Source organism: Eschrichtius robustus, chromosome 10, assembly GCF_028021215.1.
Source record: "Eschrichtius robustus isolate mEscRob2 chromosome 10, mEscRob2.pri, whole genome shotgun sequence".
NCBI lineage: Eukaryota > Metazoa > Chordata > Mammalia > Artiodactyla > Eschrichtiidae > Eschrichtius > Eschrichtius robustus.
Genome location: NC_090833.1, coordinates 110,520,835 through 110,535,160, shown reverse-complemented (window position 1 = coordinate 110,535,160; position 14,326 = coordinate 110,520,835). Strand labels below are relative to the sequence as shown.

The 14,326-nt window shown below is 42.5% G+C and overlaps 1 protein-coding gene across 3 annotated transcripts in view; it reads right to left on the bottom strand.

Moving 5' to 3' along the window:
* MSRA (methionine sulfoxide reductase A) overlaps nt 1-14,326 on the bottom strand; it is a 378,257-nt gene that overhangs the window by 87,891 nt on the left and 276,040 nt on the right. For all 3 annotated transcript variants that reach the window (XM_068553108.1, XM_068553109.1, XM_068553110.1), the window contains exon 5: nt 9,204-9,310. In XM_068553108.1, the coding sequence (XP_068409209.1) occupies nt 9,204-9,310 (107 nt within the window). The remainder of the gene's footprint in view (nt 1-9,203; nt 9,311-14,326) is intronic.

Sequence of the window (14,326 nt, the reverse complement as noted above, 5' to 3'; positions counted from 1 at the left end):
GAGTTAGGGCTTCAACATATGAATTTTGGGAGGACACAAATATTCAGTCTGTAACAAGGGGTAACAGTGGGCTTCTTTATTCTGCTACATCTTTTTCGTTTGGGTCAACAAATATTTGCTGACAATCTGCTAGGTGCCAAGCACAGAACCAGGTCTTGGGGGAAACAAGGATGACCAGGAGCCCTCAAACAGCCCACTTAATGTCAGGATAGTTCCCAGCAAATGGTCTACAGGAAAGAGCACTTGTGACACATGGGCTTTTGTGACCATGTGTAGCACAGTTTATTACAAGAAAGTTCATGAGATCCTTCTTCAGATAGCTGTGTTTGAAACAACTATAATGCGAGTCTGGCAGCTAATCAGTACACAATTAATATTTGATAAGGTAATTAATGTATTAATTTACTGAGGAAGATGGGGGGAAGGTAAGGAAGGAAGGACCAATTTTCAAATTTTCAGCCTACAGATGCTTACAAGGAAACACAAACGATCTGTACCTCCTGGTAGGGAATTATCAGGTCCAGTTATATTATGATGATTATAGCATAACTGGATATTTATTAATTATATTTAATTTCTCTCAGTTGAGTTGGCATAGTTAGAACTACTTTCTTGATTGGAAGACTGAAGGGGCTCAGCTTCGATTAATGCATATTGGGTGGATACTACAGGCTAGCTATAGTAGGTATATATATATTTTTTCAGTCCGTAACAAGAGGTATTTTACATATATAGAAAATATTATTTAATTCTTATTACAAGCCTACGAGGAAATTTTGCTATCCACACTCAGGTAATTTAAAAATGAAGACTGGAAGTGGAAGTCAGGGATCCACGGGTAGTAAGTCACCAGGAGAGTACCAGAACACCCTCCCCAGCCACTCAAACGTTATTTTGATTACTCACTCACACGCATAATTTTCTCCCCCAAATCTAGCTCTTAGGGGTTTTTTCCTGTTGTTATTTTTAGTATGCTACTTTATTTTGGTAAGCAGGATGGGGACGAAGGTGGATCTTTTTTGAAGGTAGAGATGTTTGAAAGGGGGATAAGCTTATGAAAATTTGTACCTCCCTTCAAAACTAGATACAGACCCCAAGAGAGAGGAGAGCAAGCCCTGTCCTCTCTGGGATACTGAGCGTGTTCTGTGGATGGCCCTGGAGTCCAGAGGAAGCCAGATGGGCACCCACTGGGTGAGCAGCCCAGGAAAGAAGAGCTCCCAGTTTCAGCCGCTATTTGAGGTTGGACATGTGACAGTGCCGTGGTAGGATGGAAACCAGATCCGCAGACTGTAGTAGGCTGAGTAATGGTGCCCCCTGGTGCCCTAATCCCTGGAACATGTGAACGTTACTTTGTATGGCTGTGATTAAATTAAGGGCCTTGAGGTGGGGAGATTATCTTGGATTATCCAGTGGGCCCTAAATGTAATCACATGGGTCCTTGTAAGAGAGAGGCAGAGGGAGATTAGATACATAGAAGGGAAGGAGGCAACGTGGCCACCTAGACAGAGACTGAAAGGATGTGGCGAATGCCATGGAATGTCGGCAGCCACTAATCAAAGTAAATAATCAAAGCTGAAGCAATTCTAATAAATACTTGCTGTAATCCAATCATTGCATATTGTTTTTTATCTTTCACTTGGGTATTTTTTTTAAAAATGACACTGTATAGAGTACAGTGACAGATTGCTAGATAATTGAAATTTAAGATAAAATATGGCAAATAGAGACTATAGCTATGCTGAAGATATGGATGGATGGATGGATAGGTGGGGTGCTGAGAGACAGAGACAGATGTTAGGGCACTGATTTATATCTGACACCTGGTGGGTAATTTAACATTCACCCAAAGAGGTTATCCAGAGGAAAGCTTGTGCTTACTGTTCTTGAAGCTTTGAGGAGTTGGGAAGGAAGTAGGCCATGTGGCCAGAACAATCTTTAGATTTATTAATTCTCTATCAAATTTCAGGTAACATAATCTATTGGTGATCAAAAGATTTAATTCCTAAATGAGGAAGAGTCAAATTTTCAGGACATAAAAATCATAAGTGAACAACCCCCCTCCCTGCCACAGGCCACTATTCAATTTGGAATATTAGAAAATGTCATCATAGGTTCACTTGAGAGGTAAACTGTCTATATCTCATGATCCAAAGACAATTAACAATACATCCAATTGTCTCCTCTAATTAATACCATAAGCAAAGAATTCCACCGTGAAACTCTGAGGAAAAAATATGAAAATGCTGTTAACAAAAGATTACGAAGTCTTTGTCCAAAGGCAAGAAGACCTCACATTTTGTGCAAAGGCTGCAGCTCGCCAAAGATGTGAAGCAGCTGTCAGATTCTGTGAACAGAATCCCACCCTTTCAAGGTCAAGGAACCCAGCGTGAAGTTGAAGTTTCACTCTGATCCCCCTCTATAAGATTCTCCAGCCTCCTCTAATCTGAATGAAAATTAGCAAACTTCTTCAGCCTTTCTTCCTTTCCTAGGGCTGTTGGTGAGCCTGGTATCTACAACCCAGCCAACTCTGCAGAAAACCACAGTTTAGATGGAAAATCACTTTGGGTTTCTGGCTCATCAGCAGTCCTGCACATCTAATTAGCTCAACAATTGGTCCCTGTGATAAAATCAGCTAATTTTATGTTCAAATGGCTGTTCCGTGGTAAGTAATACTGTCACTCTCAACTTCATGTGGCATAAAGAAGTTGCTGAAGAAGCTGGTTACTAGGGGGTCACTGGGGGCAAACCAGTGAAGACTATTAAATTAGTAACTTCAGTCAGTGTTATAGTTAGTACAGAGGGGTCCCGCCAGGGCTCAAACAAGATGAATTCCCAGGATGTGGTGACAGGGCCGGAAATGCCAACTCTTACCAGAGAAAACAGTACATATAAAACGATGGAAAGCCATCTGCAGAACCTCCCCGAGGTTTAACCCGAATGTTTGCAATGAGGTAGATTACGGAGTCCTAGACCCTCATCCAGTATTGTTAAGAACGACTCTCCCAGATTAAAGACCCCTGTTGCTTCAGGAATCTGTTCAAGGTTATCCTGGAGAGAAAACCCAGGAAGCCAATTCCAGGAGTCACCTCCCAACTTCTTCCTCTCCTTCACTCACCTGTGAAGGCAACTTGTGATAGATATCAATCTGAGACTCTTTCCCTACTTAGTGAGTGACCTAGTAAAAACCACGTTACTCTTTAAGGTAAATGTAAAAGCACAGATCAACTTCTTTATGGTGGGAAAGCTAACTACACTGCCTCCCACCAGCACTGAGAATTGCTGATTTCTTTTCCTTCTTTTGGTGTGTATTTATCAATTACACCAATTGCATGGACAGTTAGAAATTGATACAAGCTTCAAAACTAGAAACAAGAAATACATGAATGCATACGATTTTACATAAAGATACAGAGAGATATATTCATACCTATATCTAAACATATCCATTATATCTATGTATGTATACTGATACATATAGTCAGAGATACAGAAATGGCTCCATTTGTATAAAGTACTTAAAACAGTAATTAGCATGTAGTAAGTACTCAGTACTGTTGCTGTTCTATTATCATCAACGTCATTATTATATGTACATATAGATATATCAACTCTATACATACATAACTGTATATTACGTAATTCCACGATTGTAGCAGGATGCCTGCTAAAATTAGACTCGTGTTTTTCATTCTCTGCTCTAACAGAGGAGCCAGAAAGTCACTAAATCATAGTAAATTATCCTGGAGACACTGTAGCCACTTGGCTGGCGTGGGCCGGGCAGGGATGGGTGAAGGACCCTTTGTACGTCGTCGCATCAGCCGCCTCTCGTGCACCAGCTCAGATCCCCTCGGCCTCGCCTTTCTCTCCTGCAGTCCCTGCTGCAGCGGCCAGCTCTGCATGGACACTGAGGAGCCTCATGCAGGGTCTCACCTCACACCGGTGCCATGTGCCTCTTGCCTCCTGCCTCGGGACACAGTATCCTGAGCCCACAGGTGTGCAGCCCAGAAGTGCGGAGCGAACCCATGGGGGGTGGCATCCAACGGACAGATGCTTCCCTTCTTCCCCGGGAAGGACCCGTCATTTCATAAGGACCAGACACCCCATCACCGAGGGCAGGGGCCAGCTTACATTGCTTCTCCATCCTCTTCTCTTCCACTCCCCTGCCCCTCACTCCTGCTCCGTGGCAGCCAGTAAAGTCCTCACATACAAGCCTTTTTCACGGGCTCTCCTTTCCACAGGACCCAGACTAAGACAAAAATCACAGGGGTCACCTGTGTGCCAGTGCTCAACAAGGTAGGTGACACCATGAGACACCTTGTTCTTTGGTTCCTGAAAAGGAAAATGGCTTGACCCCTCATGGCATAGATAGGAAAAGGGGGCAAAGGACAGTAGTTCTCACTGCTCAAGGTGGGACAGAAGGATAAATCCTGACCCGGAGCTTCCGGGTGGGGACCCTTGGGCACTGGCTGTGTCAGGAGAGGAAGAAATCTCTGCACTTGACAGAGCTCAGCCACGGGTCCCCAGGGCCATGGCTCTCAGTCCTCAGCTCTGTCCAGCGGTGGCTGGAGGAAGAGCGCTTGACCCTCATGCTCTGCCTCTCCGGAGAGGAGGGGAGAGGAGAGAGCAGTTCCTGAGGCGGCACCTCCGACGGCCGAGCAGCCCTGAGCTCTCGCAATGAGCCAGCCCAGGAGCAGAGGACTTATAACCCTGGGTCTGCCAGCCCGGGAGCCAGACTGACGCCCCGTCCCCTGCAACACACACACCGCCCCACCCCTTACACTGCTGTGCTGTCGCATCAGGCTGCCGCTGGCCTCATGTGGCTATGTAAATACACAATTAAATCAGTTAAAAGAAAATAAAACGTTCGGTTCTTCAGTTGCATGAGCCACATTTCAAGTGCTCAACACCCCTATGTGGCTAGTGGCTCCTGCCGGACGCTGCAGGAGAGACCACTGCCATTGGGTAGAGAGCTGTACGGAGGCTCTGGTCTAGAGTCAAGACTCTATAGGTTTTAGTCAGTTTGCCAGGAGAGAAATACTGGACTTTCTACTCACCTATCAGTGGAATCCAGGGCCAGTTTTTATTTATGTATAAAAGAGTCGTGACAGTATTTGTTCTCTGAGTTGGTGATAAAGCAGTTCTATGTGATTATGTTAACACCAATGGATATCTGGATGCCGGGGGCACAAGAAGGCCCCAATCTTTTTTTTTTTTTTTTTTTTTAATCTCATTTAATTTTTTAATTGACATACATATTCTTATTTTAAAAATAGACCCTACCTTTAAAAGTCAAGCAAAAAATATGTATACATGTATACGCAGGAATGTATTTAATTCCCATATGCTTAGGTACAGAACACCCAAAAAGCACTAGGTTAGAACAACTGTCTAGAATATAAGATTAACATTCCCCAAATCTACAAAAATAATGGAGAAATTATGAAAACAAATAATATTTAATATCTAAATTTTACTTCATATGTGTATCTGTTATCGAAGACCAACGTGGGTTCCACTCAAAGCTCAGGATAAGAAACTATACTGGGGTAGAAACCAGAAACTTAGGTGTAAGTTAGCCTCTTCATCATCACGTGGAAGGCACTGACCTTGTGAACTTAAAATTTTCATTGTGAACACCAGAATATCAACTCATTTTGAGATATTCTGCAGGGAAATTAATATCCTTCCAGAGTCTCTAAGTATTATACTGTTTGTACCTTAAGAGATTATAAATCATTACATTAGGAAAGCAATATATAGCATTAATCATATGTAACTTTTACTATTACTTACTAACACAGCCTTTATAATTAAATATAAAGAGATTAAATCAAATAGAACTAACTTTTCAGGTTTTGCATGGGGCCAGTTCTCTATGGAGCCTGCCACAGCATCTTGTCTGGTGTAGGCACTTCCCTACCCATCTCTCCAATGCTGGTGTTCCTCAGGTCCTAAGCCTCCTCTTCTCATCACTCACCACTTTTCTAAGTGATCGTTTCAGCAACTAAGGCTTCATTTACCAAATATAAGTTGATAATCCCAACAGTAATAATGGCTACCATTTGTTGAGCACTTACTATGTGCTACGCCCTGTGCTTCACAAGCATTAACCCAGTTAATAGACACAACAACCCTCCCTGCAAGGTGGGAACAGCCCATGTCTCCTCCTAATAGCCACGTGGAGGCACATATCAGGGGTACCTTAAACACCACCCTTCCAAACTTAACTCACCCTCCCCACAAATCTGCCTCTGCTCCTCCATACCTTCATACAAAACATCACTAGCCAGAAACCTAAGTCACCCTGGACTCCTCCCCCTCATCTAGTCTCCACTTCCAGTCCAGGCCCAAGTTCTATTAGTTCTCCTTCCTAAATATCCCTTCATTCCATTCATACTTCCACCATCCTAGACAAAGCTCCCATCACTTCTGGCCTAGAGTCCTGTGACAGAGGTCTCTCATCCTTATGTGTCTGCCTGAGGTAAATATGATACATGGCTTTCTAAGTGTCAGGCATCTGATAAAAACTTATGCAGCTGACATACCAGCTGAGGCAATTCAAGGCTGGAGGTCACAAGCTGAAGTGCCAGCACACATGCCCAGGTAAGCCTACCATTATCAGAAAAGTCATCATGGGGGAGGGGTGGTGGTGGGATGAACTGGGAGGTTGGGATTGACAAATATACACTAATATGTATAAAAGTGATAACTAATAAGAACCTGCTGCATAAAAAATAAATAAATAAAATTCAAAAAAAAAAAAAAAGAGAGAAAGAAAAGTCATCATATACATGCACCCCCATGTTCACAGCAGCACTATTTACAATAGCCAAGACCTGGAAACAACCTAAATGTCCATTGACAGAGGAAAGGAATGGATAAAGAAGATGTGGTACATATATACAAAGGAATACTCCTCAGCCATAAAAAAAGAATGAAATAATGCCATTTGCAGCTACATGGATGGACCTAGAGATTATCATACTAAGCGAAGTAAGTCAGAAAGAGAAAGGCAAATACCATATGATATCAGTTATATGTGGAATCTCAAATATAACACAAATGAATTTATCTATGAAATAGATACAGACTCACAGACATGGAGAACAGGCTTGTGGTTGCCAAGGGAGACGGGGGTGGGGGGTGGGGGAAGGATGGATTGGGAGTTTGGGACTAGCAGATGCAAACTATTATATACAGACTGGATAAACAACAAAGTCCTATTACATAGCACAGGGAACTACATTCAATATCCTGTGATAAACTATAATGGAAACATTTTTTTAATTTAAAAAACAAATTAAAAAAAGAAAAGTCATCATAAAAAGAGATCTGAGAAAGGATAATTTATACTTAAAAGCTTTTTAGAATGGAAATATAAACAGGCTCAAATGAGTTCAAAACGTTTATTTTCTTGCAGTTTCTGCAGCACGGTTCAGCTGGGTGCCTCTGGCTTGAGGTCCAATGTGAGCAAATTATCAAACTGGGGCTGCAGTATCAACTGAAGGCTTGACTGGGGTTGAGGGGCTTCCAAGCTCACGCATGTGGCTCTTGGAGGCCTTGGTCCCTTTGCCATGTATGCCTTTACACAGGGCTGCCCCACAACATGACAGCTGGCTTCCCCCAGGGCAAGTGATCCAAGAGGCAGTGAGACAGAAAGGGCCCCCAGGATGGAAGCCACAATCTCGTAATGAACTCATCACAAAGGTAACATCCCATTGCTTCTGTCATTCATTCAGAGGGAGTCATTAAATCCAGTCCACACTCAGGGATAGGGGATTCCACGTGGGCAGCAACCACTGAGGGCCATCCTCGAGGCTGCCTACTATTATCATCCAAGCAGACTTCACAGCCTTGGAGGGAGGGAGGGGATGTGCTAAGGAATAAATGGGGTCCTATCAGCATCTCCATTAGCCCTCTCTGCTTTTCGGAGTTGAACTGACCATGAGTTGCATGTCCTGCTCCTTTTTCTCAATAGATGTACTCTTGTCCCTGCCCCCTCCTCACTGCCACCTCTGCCACCATGGGGATAGGTGGAGAACCCACACATTCCTGAGAATGGCTGCGTAGCAGACTTTTTACATAATTCTAAAATAGATCAGCATTACCATAGCTCCTGGCTCTACTGTTAAATGTGGATCCAACTCTCTAGAAAATACAAAGATAATTAAAATTTAAACATTATCACTAAGTTCTAAAATTTAAAGCAACTCAAGCTATTTTTAAAAGAACTAAATCTCTATCAGAGGAGATTTTTTAAATGTAATACAAGTTAATGGTGAAAAATAATTATTTGATGATGTAATGTCTATATTTCTGAGAAGTATTTTTATTATAATTCAATCTACTGTTACAAGCAAGAGAGAGAGCACTATGGGTTGAATTCTGTGTCCCCAAAAAGATGTTGGAATTCCAACTACCAGAAACTCAGAATGTGAACTTATCTGGAGATAGGGTTCGGTTTTTTTTTTTTTTTTAACATCTTTATTGGAGTATAATTGCTTTACAATGGTGTGTTAGTTTCCGCTGTATAACAAAGTGAATCAGCTATACATATACGTATATCCCCATATCTCCTCCCTCTTGCGTCTCCCTCCCTCCCAGAGATAGGGTCTTTAACAGAGATAATCAAGTTAAACATGGTCATTAGGTAAGGCCCCAATCTAATATGACTGGAGCTGTCATAAAGGTGTTCATTTGGACACAGAAACAGGCACACCTAGAAGGCAGATGATGTGAAGACACAGGGAGAAGACGGCCGTCTACAAGCCCAGGAGAGAGGCCTGGAGCAGATCCTGCCCTCACAGCCTCCAAAGGATCCAGCCCTGCCAACACCGTGATTTTAAACTCCCAGCCTCCTCAACTGTGAGACAATAGATTTCCGTTGTTTAAGCCTCCCCGCCCCGCCGCCCCAGTCTGTAGTACTTTGTTATGGCAGCCTGAGCAGATTAAGACAGGCAGAGAAAAAAAAAGAGAGAGACTCAGAGAGCAAGAGAGATTATATGTTAAGCTGTATATTCATCTGGAGGAGTTGACTTCAAAGAGAAATGGCATAAGGGCCTATTCTTCTATGGAGCGGAAAGGCTCTATTCCAACAGGCTGACAGAAATTTCCAAAACATGTGAAAACAGAACACAGTGCCAGGTGCCAAGAACCAGACTCTCCCTCCACAGGTGGGGTCCGGGAGGGAGCGGGGACCCTACCTTCTGGTAGTCCTCTTTGGACCTCAGGGATGTCTCCATGTGCTCAGCAGAGGTCGGGTAGATGGCAGAGCGGTACTGAGAGCCGTGGTCGTTGCCTTGGCGCAAGCCTGGGAAAGCAGAAAGCAGAGGATTACTGGGGTGGCCTGGGCAACGAGGCCAGTGCCACACATTCTCCATGACTCATGTCCTGCTAAGTGTTTGTTTTAACTGCATCCTGACACCACTCTCCTTAAACAAGCATGCAACGTACCTGTTTTGCTTTGCCTATTTTTTTGTTTAACTTTTTTAAAAAAATTATTTAGTTTATATCTACCCCTATTTCTCTGTCTTAATTGTTGCTACCTTTTTAAAATTTATTTATTTATTTATTTTTGGCTGTGTTGGGTCTTTGTCTCTGTGCGAGGGCTTTCTCTAGTTGCGGCAAGCGGGGGCCACTCTTCATCGCGGTGCGCGGGCCTCTCACTATCGCGGCCTCTCTTGTTGCGGAGCACAGGCTCCAGACGCGCAGGCTCAGTAGCTGTGGCTCACGGGCCTAGTTGCTCCGAGGCATGTGGGATCTTCCCAGACCAGGGCTCGAACCCGTGTCCCCTGCATTAGCAGGCAGACTCTCAGGGAAGCCCCTGCCTATTTTAATTGTAACAAATATCTTTGAACTTAAGGTAAATTTATCACAGGCCTTGCATCGCAGTCGATGCTCTGCAGATATGCATTTTTCTATGCAGATATTTAAGCCATAACCATGCATCGCTTGCAAAGCACTGCGATACACACTGTTTCCTTGGCTCCTAATGAGACATTCTGCGTGGCAGGTGTTACCGTCCCTCGACTGTCAGATAAGGAAATGGAATAATATACGTGGAAGTGCCTGGCCTAGTGCTTTGCACACAGGAGATGCCTAATAAATGACAAAGTGACTGATGCTCAGCGAGTTTAAAGAGTTTGCCTAAGGTCATGCACCTAATCAAAGAAAAACCTAGCACTTAAAATCAGCCCAGCGTACTTTCCACCCTGTCACAGCCGCTGAAGTGTAGATGCTGGTCAATTTCTAACTGAGTGATAGAGTCCCCAAGTTAAACAGCCACAGGCCTGCCATAGATCCCCTATAGATCCCCATGCTGTTGTAAAATGAACTTCACACATGTTTACTGCATCATTCAAGCATCAGTTTCAGTTTTAACAAGTGCCCCCAAACTCCTCCAGTAAAAGATGCAACTTTCCAAAACAAACAGTTCTATCTTTTCGAGCCCCCAGCTTAGCTGACTTCCTAGAAACGCCATTCTCCCACCTTCAGAGTCCCCTCCTCTCCTCAATGCACAAAGGTCACATGGGGACCAGGAACTAAGTGGCTTAAAGAGCCAATACCAATAATGACATCAAAATATTAATTTAATATTACATAATAAAAATAAACCAGCCCATGCCTCCAATAAGCATTGATTAATACCAAATTAGGGTATCTATTTCATTTCTTTCTAAGTTATATATTCATTTAAGTATTATAGTGGTAGTCTTATGGTGTACAGTATATATTATAGGTATTATTTACAATATAGAGTATGTATTATGATAAATATTATTTATTAAGCACCTAATACATGCTGAGTATTTTTTCAGATGCTGAGGATATAGCAATGAATGAAAGAAAACCCTGCCTTCACAGAGCTCACATTCTAGTGAAGGGTAAGAGACTGGATAAATATACATTCCAGAATGTTCTTTGTTTTCAATTTTCCCTCCTTCCCTTACAAGTAGGGCTTTTCCCGTGTGACTACCTCCCATCCTTTTGTCCTAACATCCCTTTGCATAATGGCAAGACGGTTGCATCATTGTTCCTTCAGAAACATTCTCCATGAAGAAAAAATATTGCCGGATGGCTGATTTTTGGTAGTCAGACCCCTCTCCATTCAGAACAAGATGCCGAAAAACACTGTCTCCATGTGTAGTTGTTTAAATCTATTTAAGTTTTCTTTTTTTAAAAGAGAAATTAGTATGTGAGTAAAAGAGAACCTGCAGGTATGATTTATTTATGTTTTTCGGTAAGTTTTACTAAGATTACATACGCCTTGTACGCTGAAGACCATAATATCTGTGTGTTTACTTGGAGGTCTCTGAATTATCATAGGATCACGGAAAATTGTTGCTTACAGATAAAAATTGGCTTTTTAGAAAACAGAGTGGGAATAATTAAGAATCACTCCAAGGATATGGTTTAACAGTGGGCTCTTTCACAGATCATATTTTCACAAGGCATCTGGTATAAGGATTACACAATGAAACCCTTAAGTTTACATCGATTTTTTAGAGCTGCTCTTGCAGTGACGTGACAACCTAAGGGGTAGAAACATCTGGAAGACCTCACAAAATTGTGTGGTTGGGCAGAAAAGATGCACATGGCTGTCATTCTGGGCAAGTATATAAGGTAATGAATTTCTATTAAAAAATAATCCATGCATTATTTATACAATTAGAGTTCATACTACTACTGTAATCAGGGATGGGGATTTATGGGCCCTTCCCTGAAGCCATGATCCCTCGATCCTACATTCTAACTTGATCGCCTGTTCACTGGAACACTGTAATCCTGATGTGGCTCCTCCCACTGTTGTCGCTGTCTTCCTGTGCAGGTCTGGGCTGTCCCCAACACACTGTGGACAGCTTTAAAGACAAGTAACTTCGTGGGCATTACCCACAGCCCTACCCCAGACTCACTGCACCTCTCCCACTGTACGAACCCAAACTAACCGTCCATTGGAAAGATGGGAGCTATCCACACAGTTAATAGTCACATCTGTGGGCAGAAGTCTCTCAATTTGGAATTTACAGCTTCAACCTTCTAATCACATCCCTTCTTGGATGTTCTAATAAAACTAAAAGTTCTTCATGTCAGAAACAATACCCTCTCTTCCTGGTCACTCTGGCTAAACCCCTGACTGGCCAGGAAGGAAGACAAGAAAGTGTTAAAGAGATACACTAGGGGATGGAGAGAAAACATGAAAGCCTGTGTTCGGATTTCTTTGAGTCTTGAGTGACACTGGACTAGGCATTAACTCTCCGGTCTACTCAAGGATAACGTTATTTTGATTGCATTTTTCCATCACAGTTCATCCTGAGGAGAAGGTATAATATCTTAAGTCAAAACCATACATCTATATCCACGTACACGTGTGCGTATTTGGTTAATTCCAATGCATGTACCTTTCGGTTCACTAATGAAGGGGCTTATTAAGTGGATAGAAGCTTCAAATTTGAAAGCAGATGGTTCACTGGGAAATACGATTTGACGCTCAACAGACTGAGAAACCCATAGAACTAGGGCTTTTCTGTTCTCATTTTTAATACCTTGCATTTATAGATGTTTAGCATCATTAAACTTTTCACCATTTCTTTCAACCTCTATTGGTTTACATAATGAACGCAAAACAGTAACTCACATGTGAGGAAAACCTGTTTACTAAATCTCTTGTCAGAAGCCTAGGACTTAGAGCTGCAAGAGCTTGTTTTTAAGTCTGACTCTGCCACTGACATGTTTTATGCAAATTTCCTAATCTTTCTGAGCTTCAAACCTCTTCTGTAGAACAAGGATTATAAGGGCCTAAGCTATAGGTTTGTTTGAGGAGCAAATGAGACGGAACCCGTAAAGTGCTTTGTTGACTATAAAAAATTATGTAGGGGTTAAATACTTTCATTTTTACAACTTTTCATAATCTTAGAATAGTTCAGAACAACTAGTTTCAAATAAAAATAACGAATGACGTCACACAAGATGCTTTAGGAGTGACTCTTTTCCCCCAGAAAAGCGTTATTTATATTAATATCTCAGATACTCACACAGCAGGGGTCTCACAGATAAATAATCCAAAGAGAGGGTCAGAATTCATTTTATGTGTGTAGAAATGTACTGTTCAGTTTTTAACTAAACTTCTAGTGTATTACGTTTTTTTTTAACAGAATTACCTCCCTAGTTAAATTTTAACTCTGCTCATGTCCATCCCAGTTCTTCATTTCCATGGAAAACAAACCCAAGAAAGGGGAAGAATTCTTTGAGTGAATTCTCCTTCCCCTGCTCCTACCCATGAAGCGCTTTCAAATGCAATGTCTTGACGCTTGGTCTCTGATGTGAAGTTTGAGAAAAATCAAGCCTGTTAACATTATCTTGTATCTCTCAAGCTCACACCCACCGGGTTACTAAAAAGGGGGGAAGAAAGACTTGCAGAGCGGGTGGTAGAAAGAAACGGAAACAAATAAAAATGATTGAAAAACGAAGTTTTTAAAGCCCTTCTTTCTGACTTGCTGCCTTCTTTTCTTCCTTCCACTCATTCATCCGTCTTTCCCTGAATCAGGCAAGGTACTAGATACTGGGATTCAAAAATAAGACGGTCTCATTTTGCAACTAGGTCCCCATCCTAGTACGGTGAATGCCATCTTATGAGTTAAACCAAGACCTACCTGACACGGAAGCTCTTTCTCTTTTCAAGATTGATGCACAAGAAGTTACAGCAAAACAATCGAAGACAATGGAACAAAGCGTGCGTGTGATGCATCTGGTGGGGAGTGGAGCAGCCCAGCCCAAGACCCAGAAAGAAGAAGAAGCTTGGTCTATGCTGAGGGCTGTGAGGAGATGAGCCTGGGTCCTGCCAATTGTCCTGGAAGGAAATGAAGCCGGTCGGTTGAGCACGAGGCCGCATGGGTGTCTTGACAGGACACACGGGGGACCAGGGGCGTATGGAAAGATCAGCTTCAAGGGAGCCACAGAATTCCGTGGAACCCTGGGTGAGCATAATCGTCACGAATCCAGAGCTCTCTTTCACACTGATTCAATATGTGTTGCAAAGTTCGCTGTGCCTTCCACTTGGCTTTGGAAAAACTAGGAGGATAAATTATTGACGTTATTTGGCTGTCTTCACATCCCAGGAAAGTAAGCAATAGACTTGCTGTAGGGGGTGACAAGAGAATAACCGGCTCAGAAACAACATCTTGTGCTTAAAATTCTTCCATAACACTCTCTAAACTGATTAATAAGGACTGGGCTTTGGGGCATTCTTGAAAAGAACTGCCCTCTTGGCATCCACCAACTGTTTGAGATTTCTCCATCCACCTTCTCCAAATAAGATTTGAAAGGGACA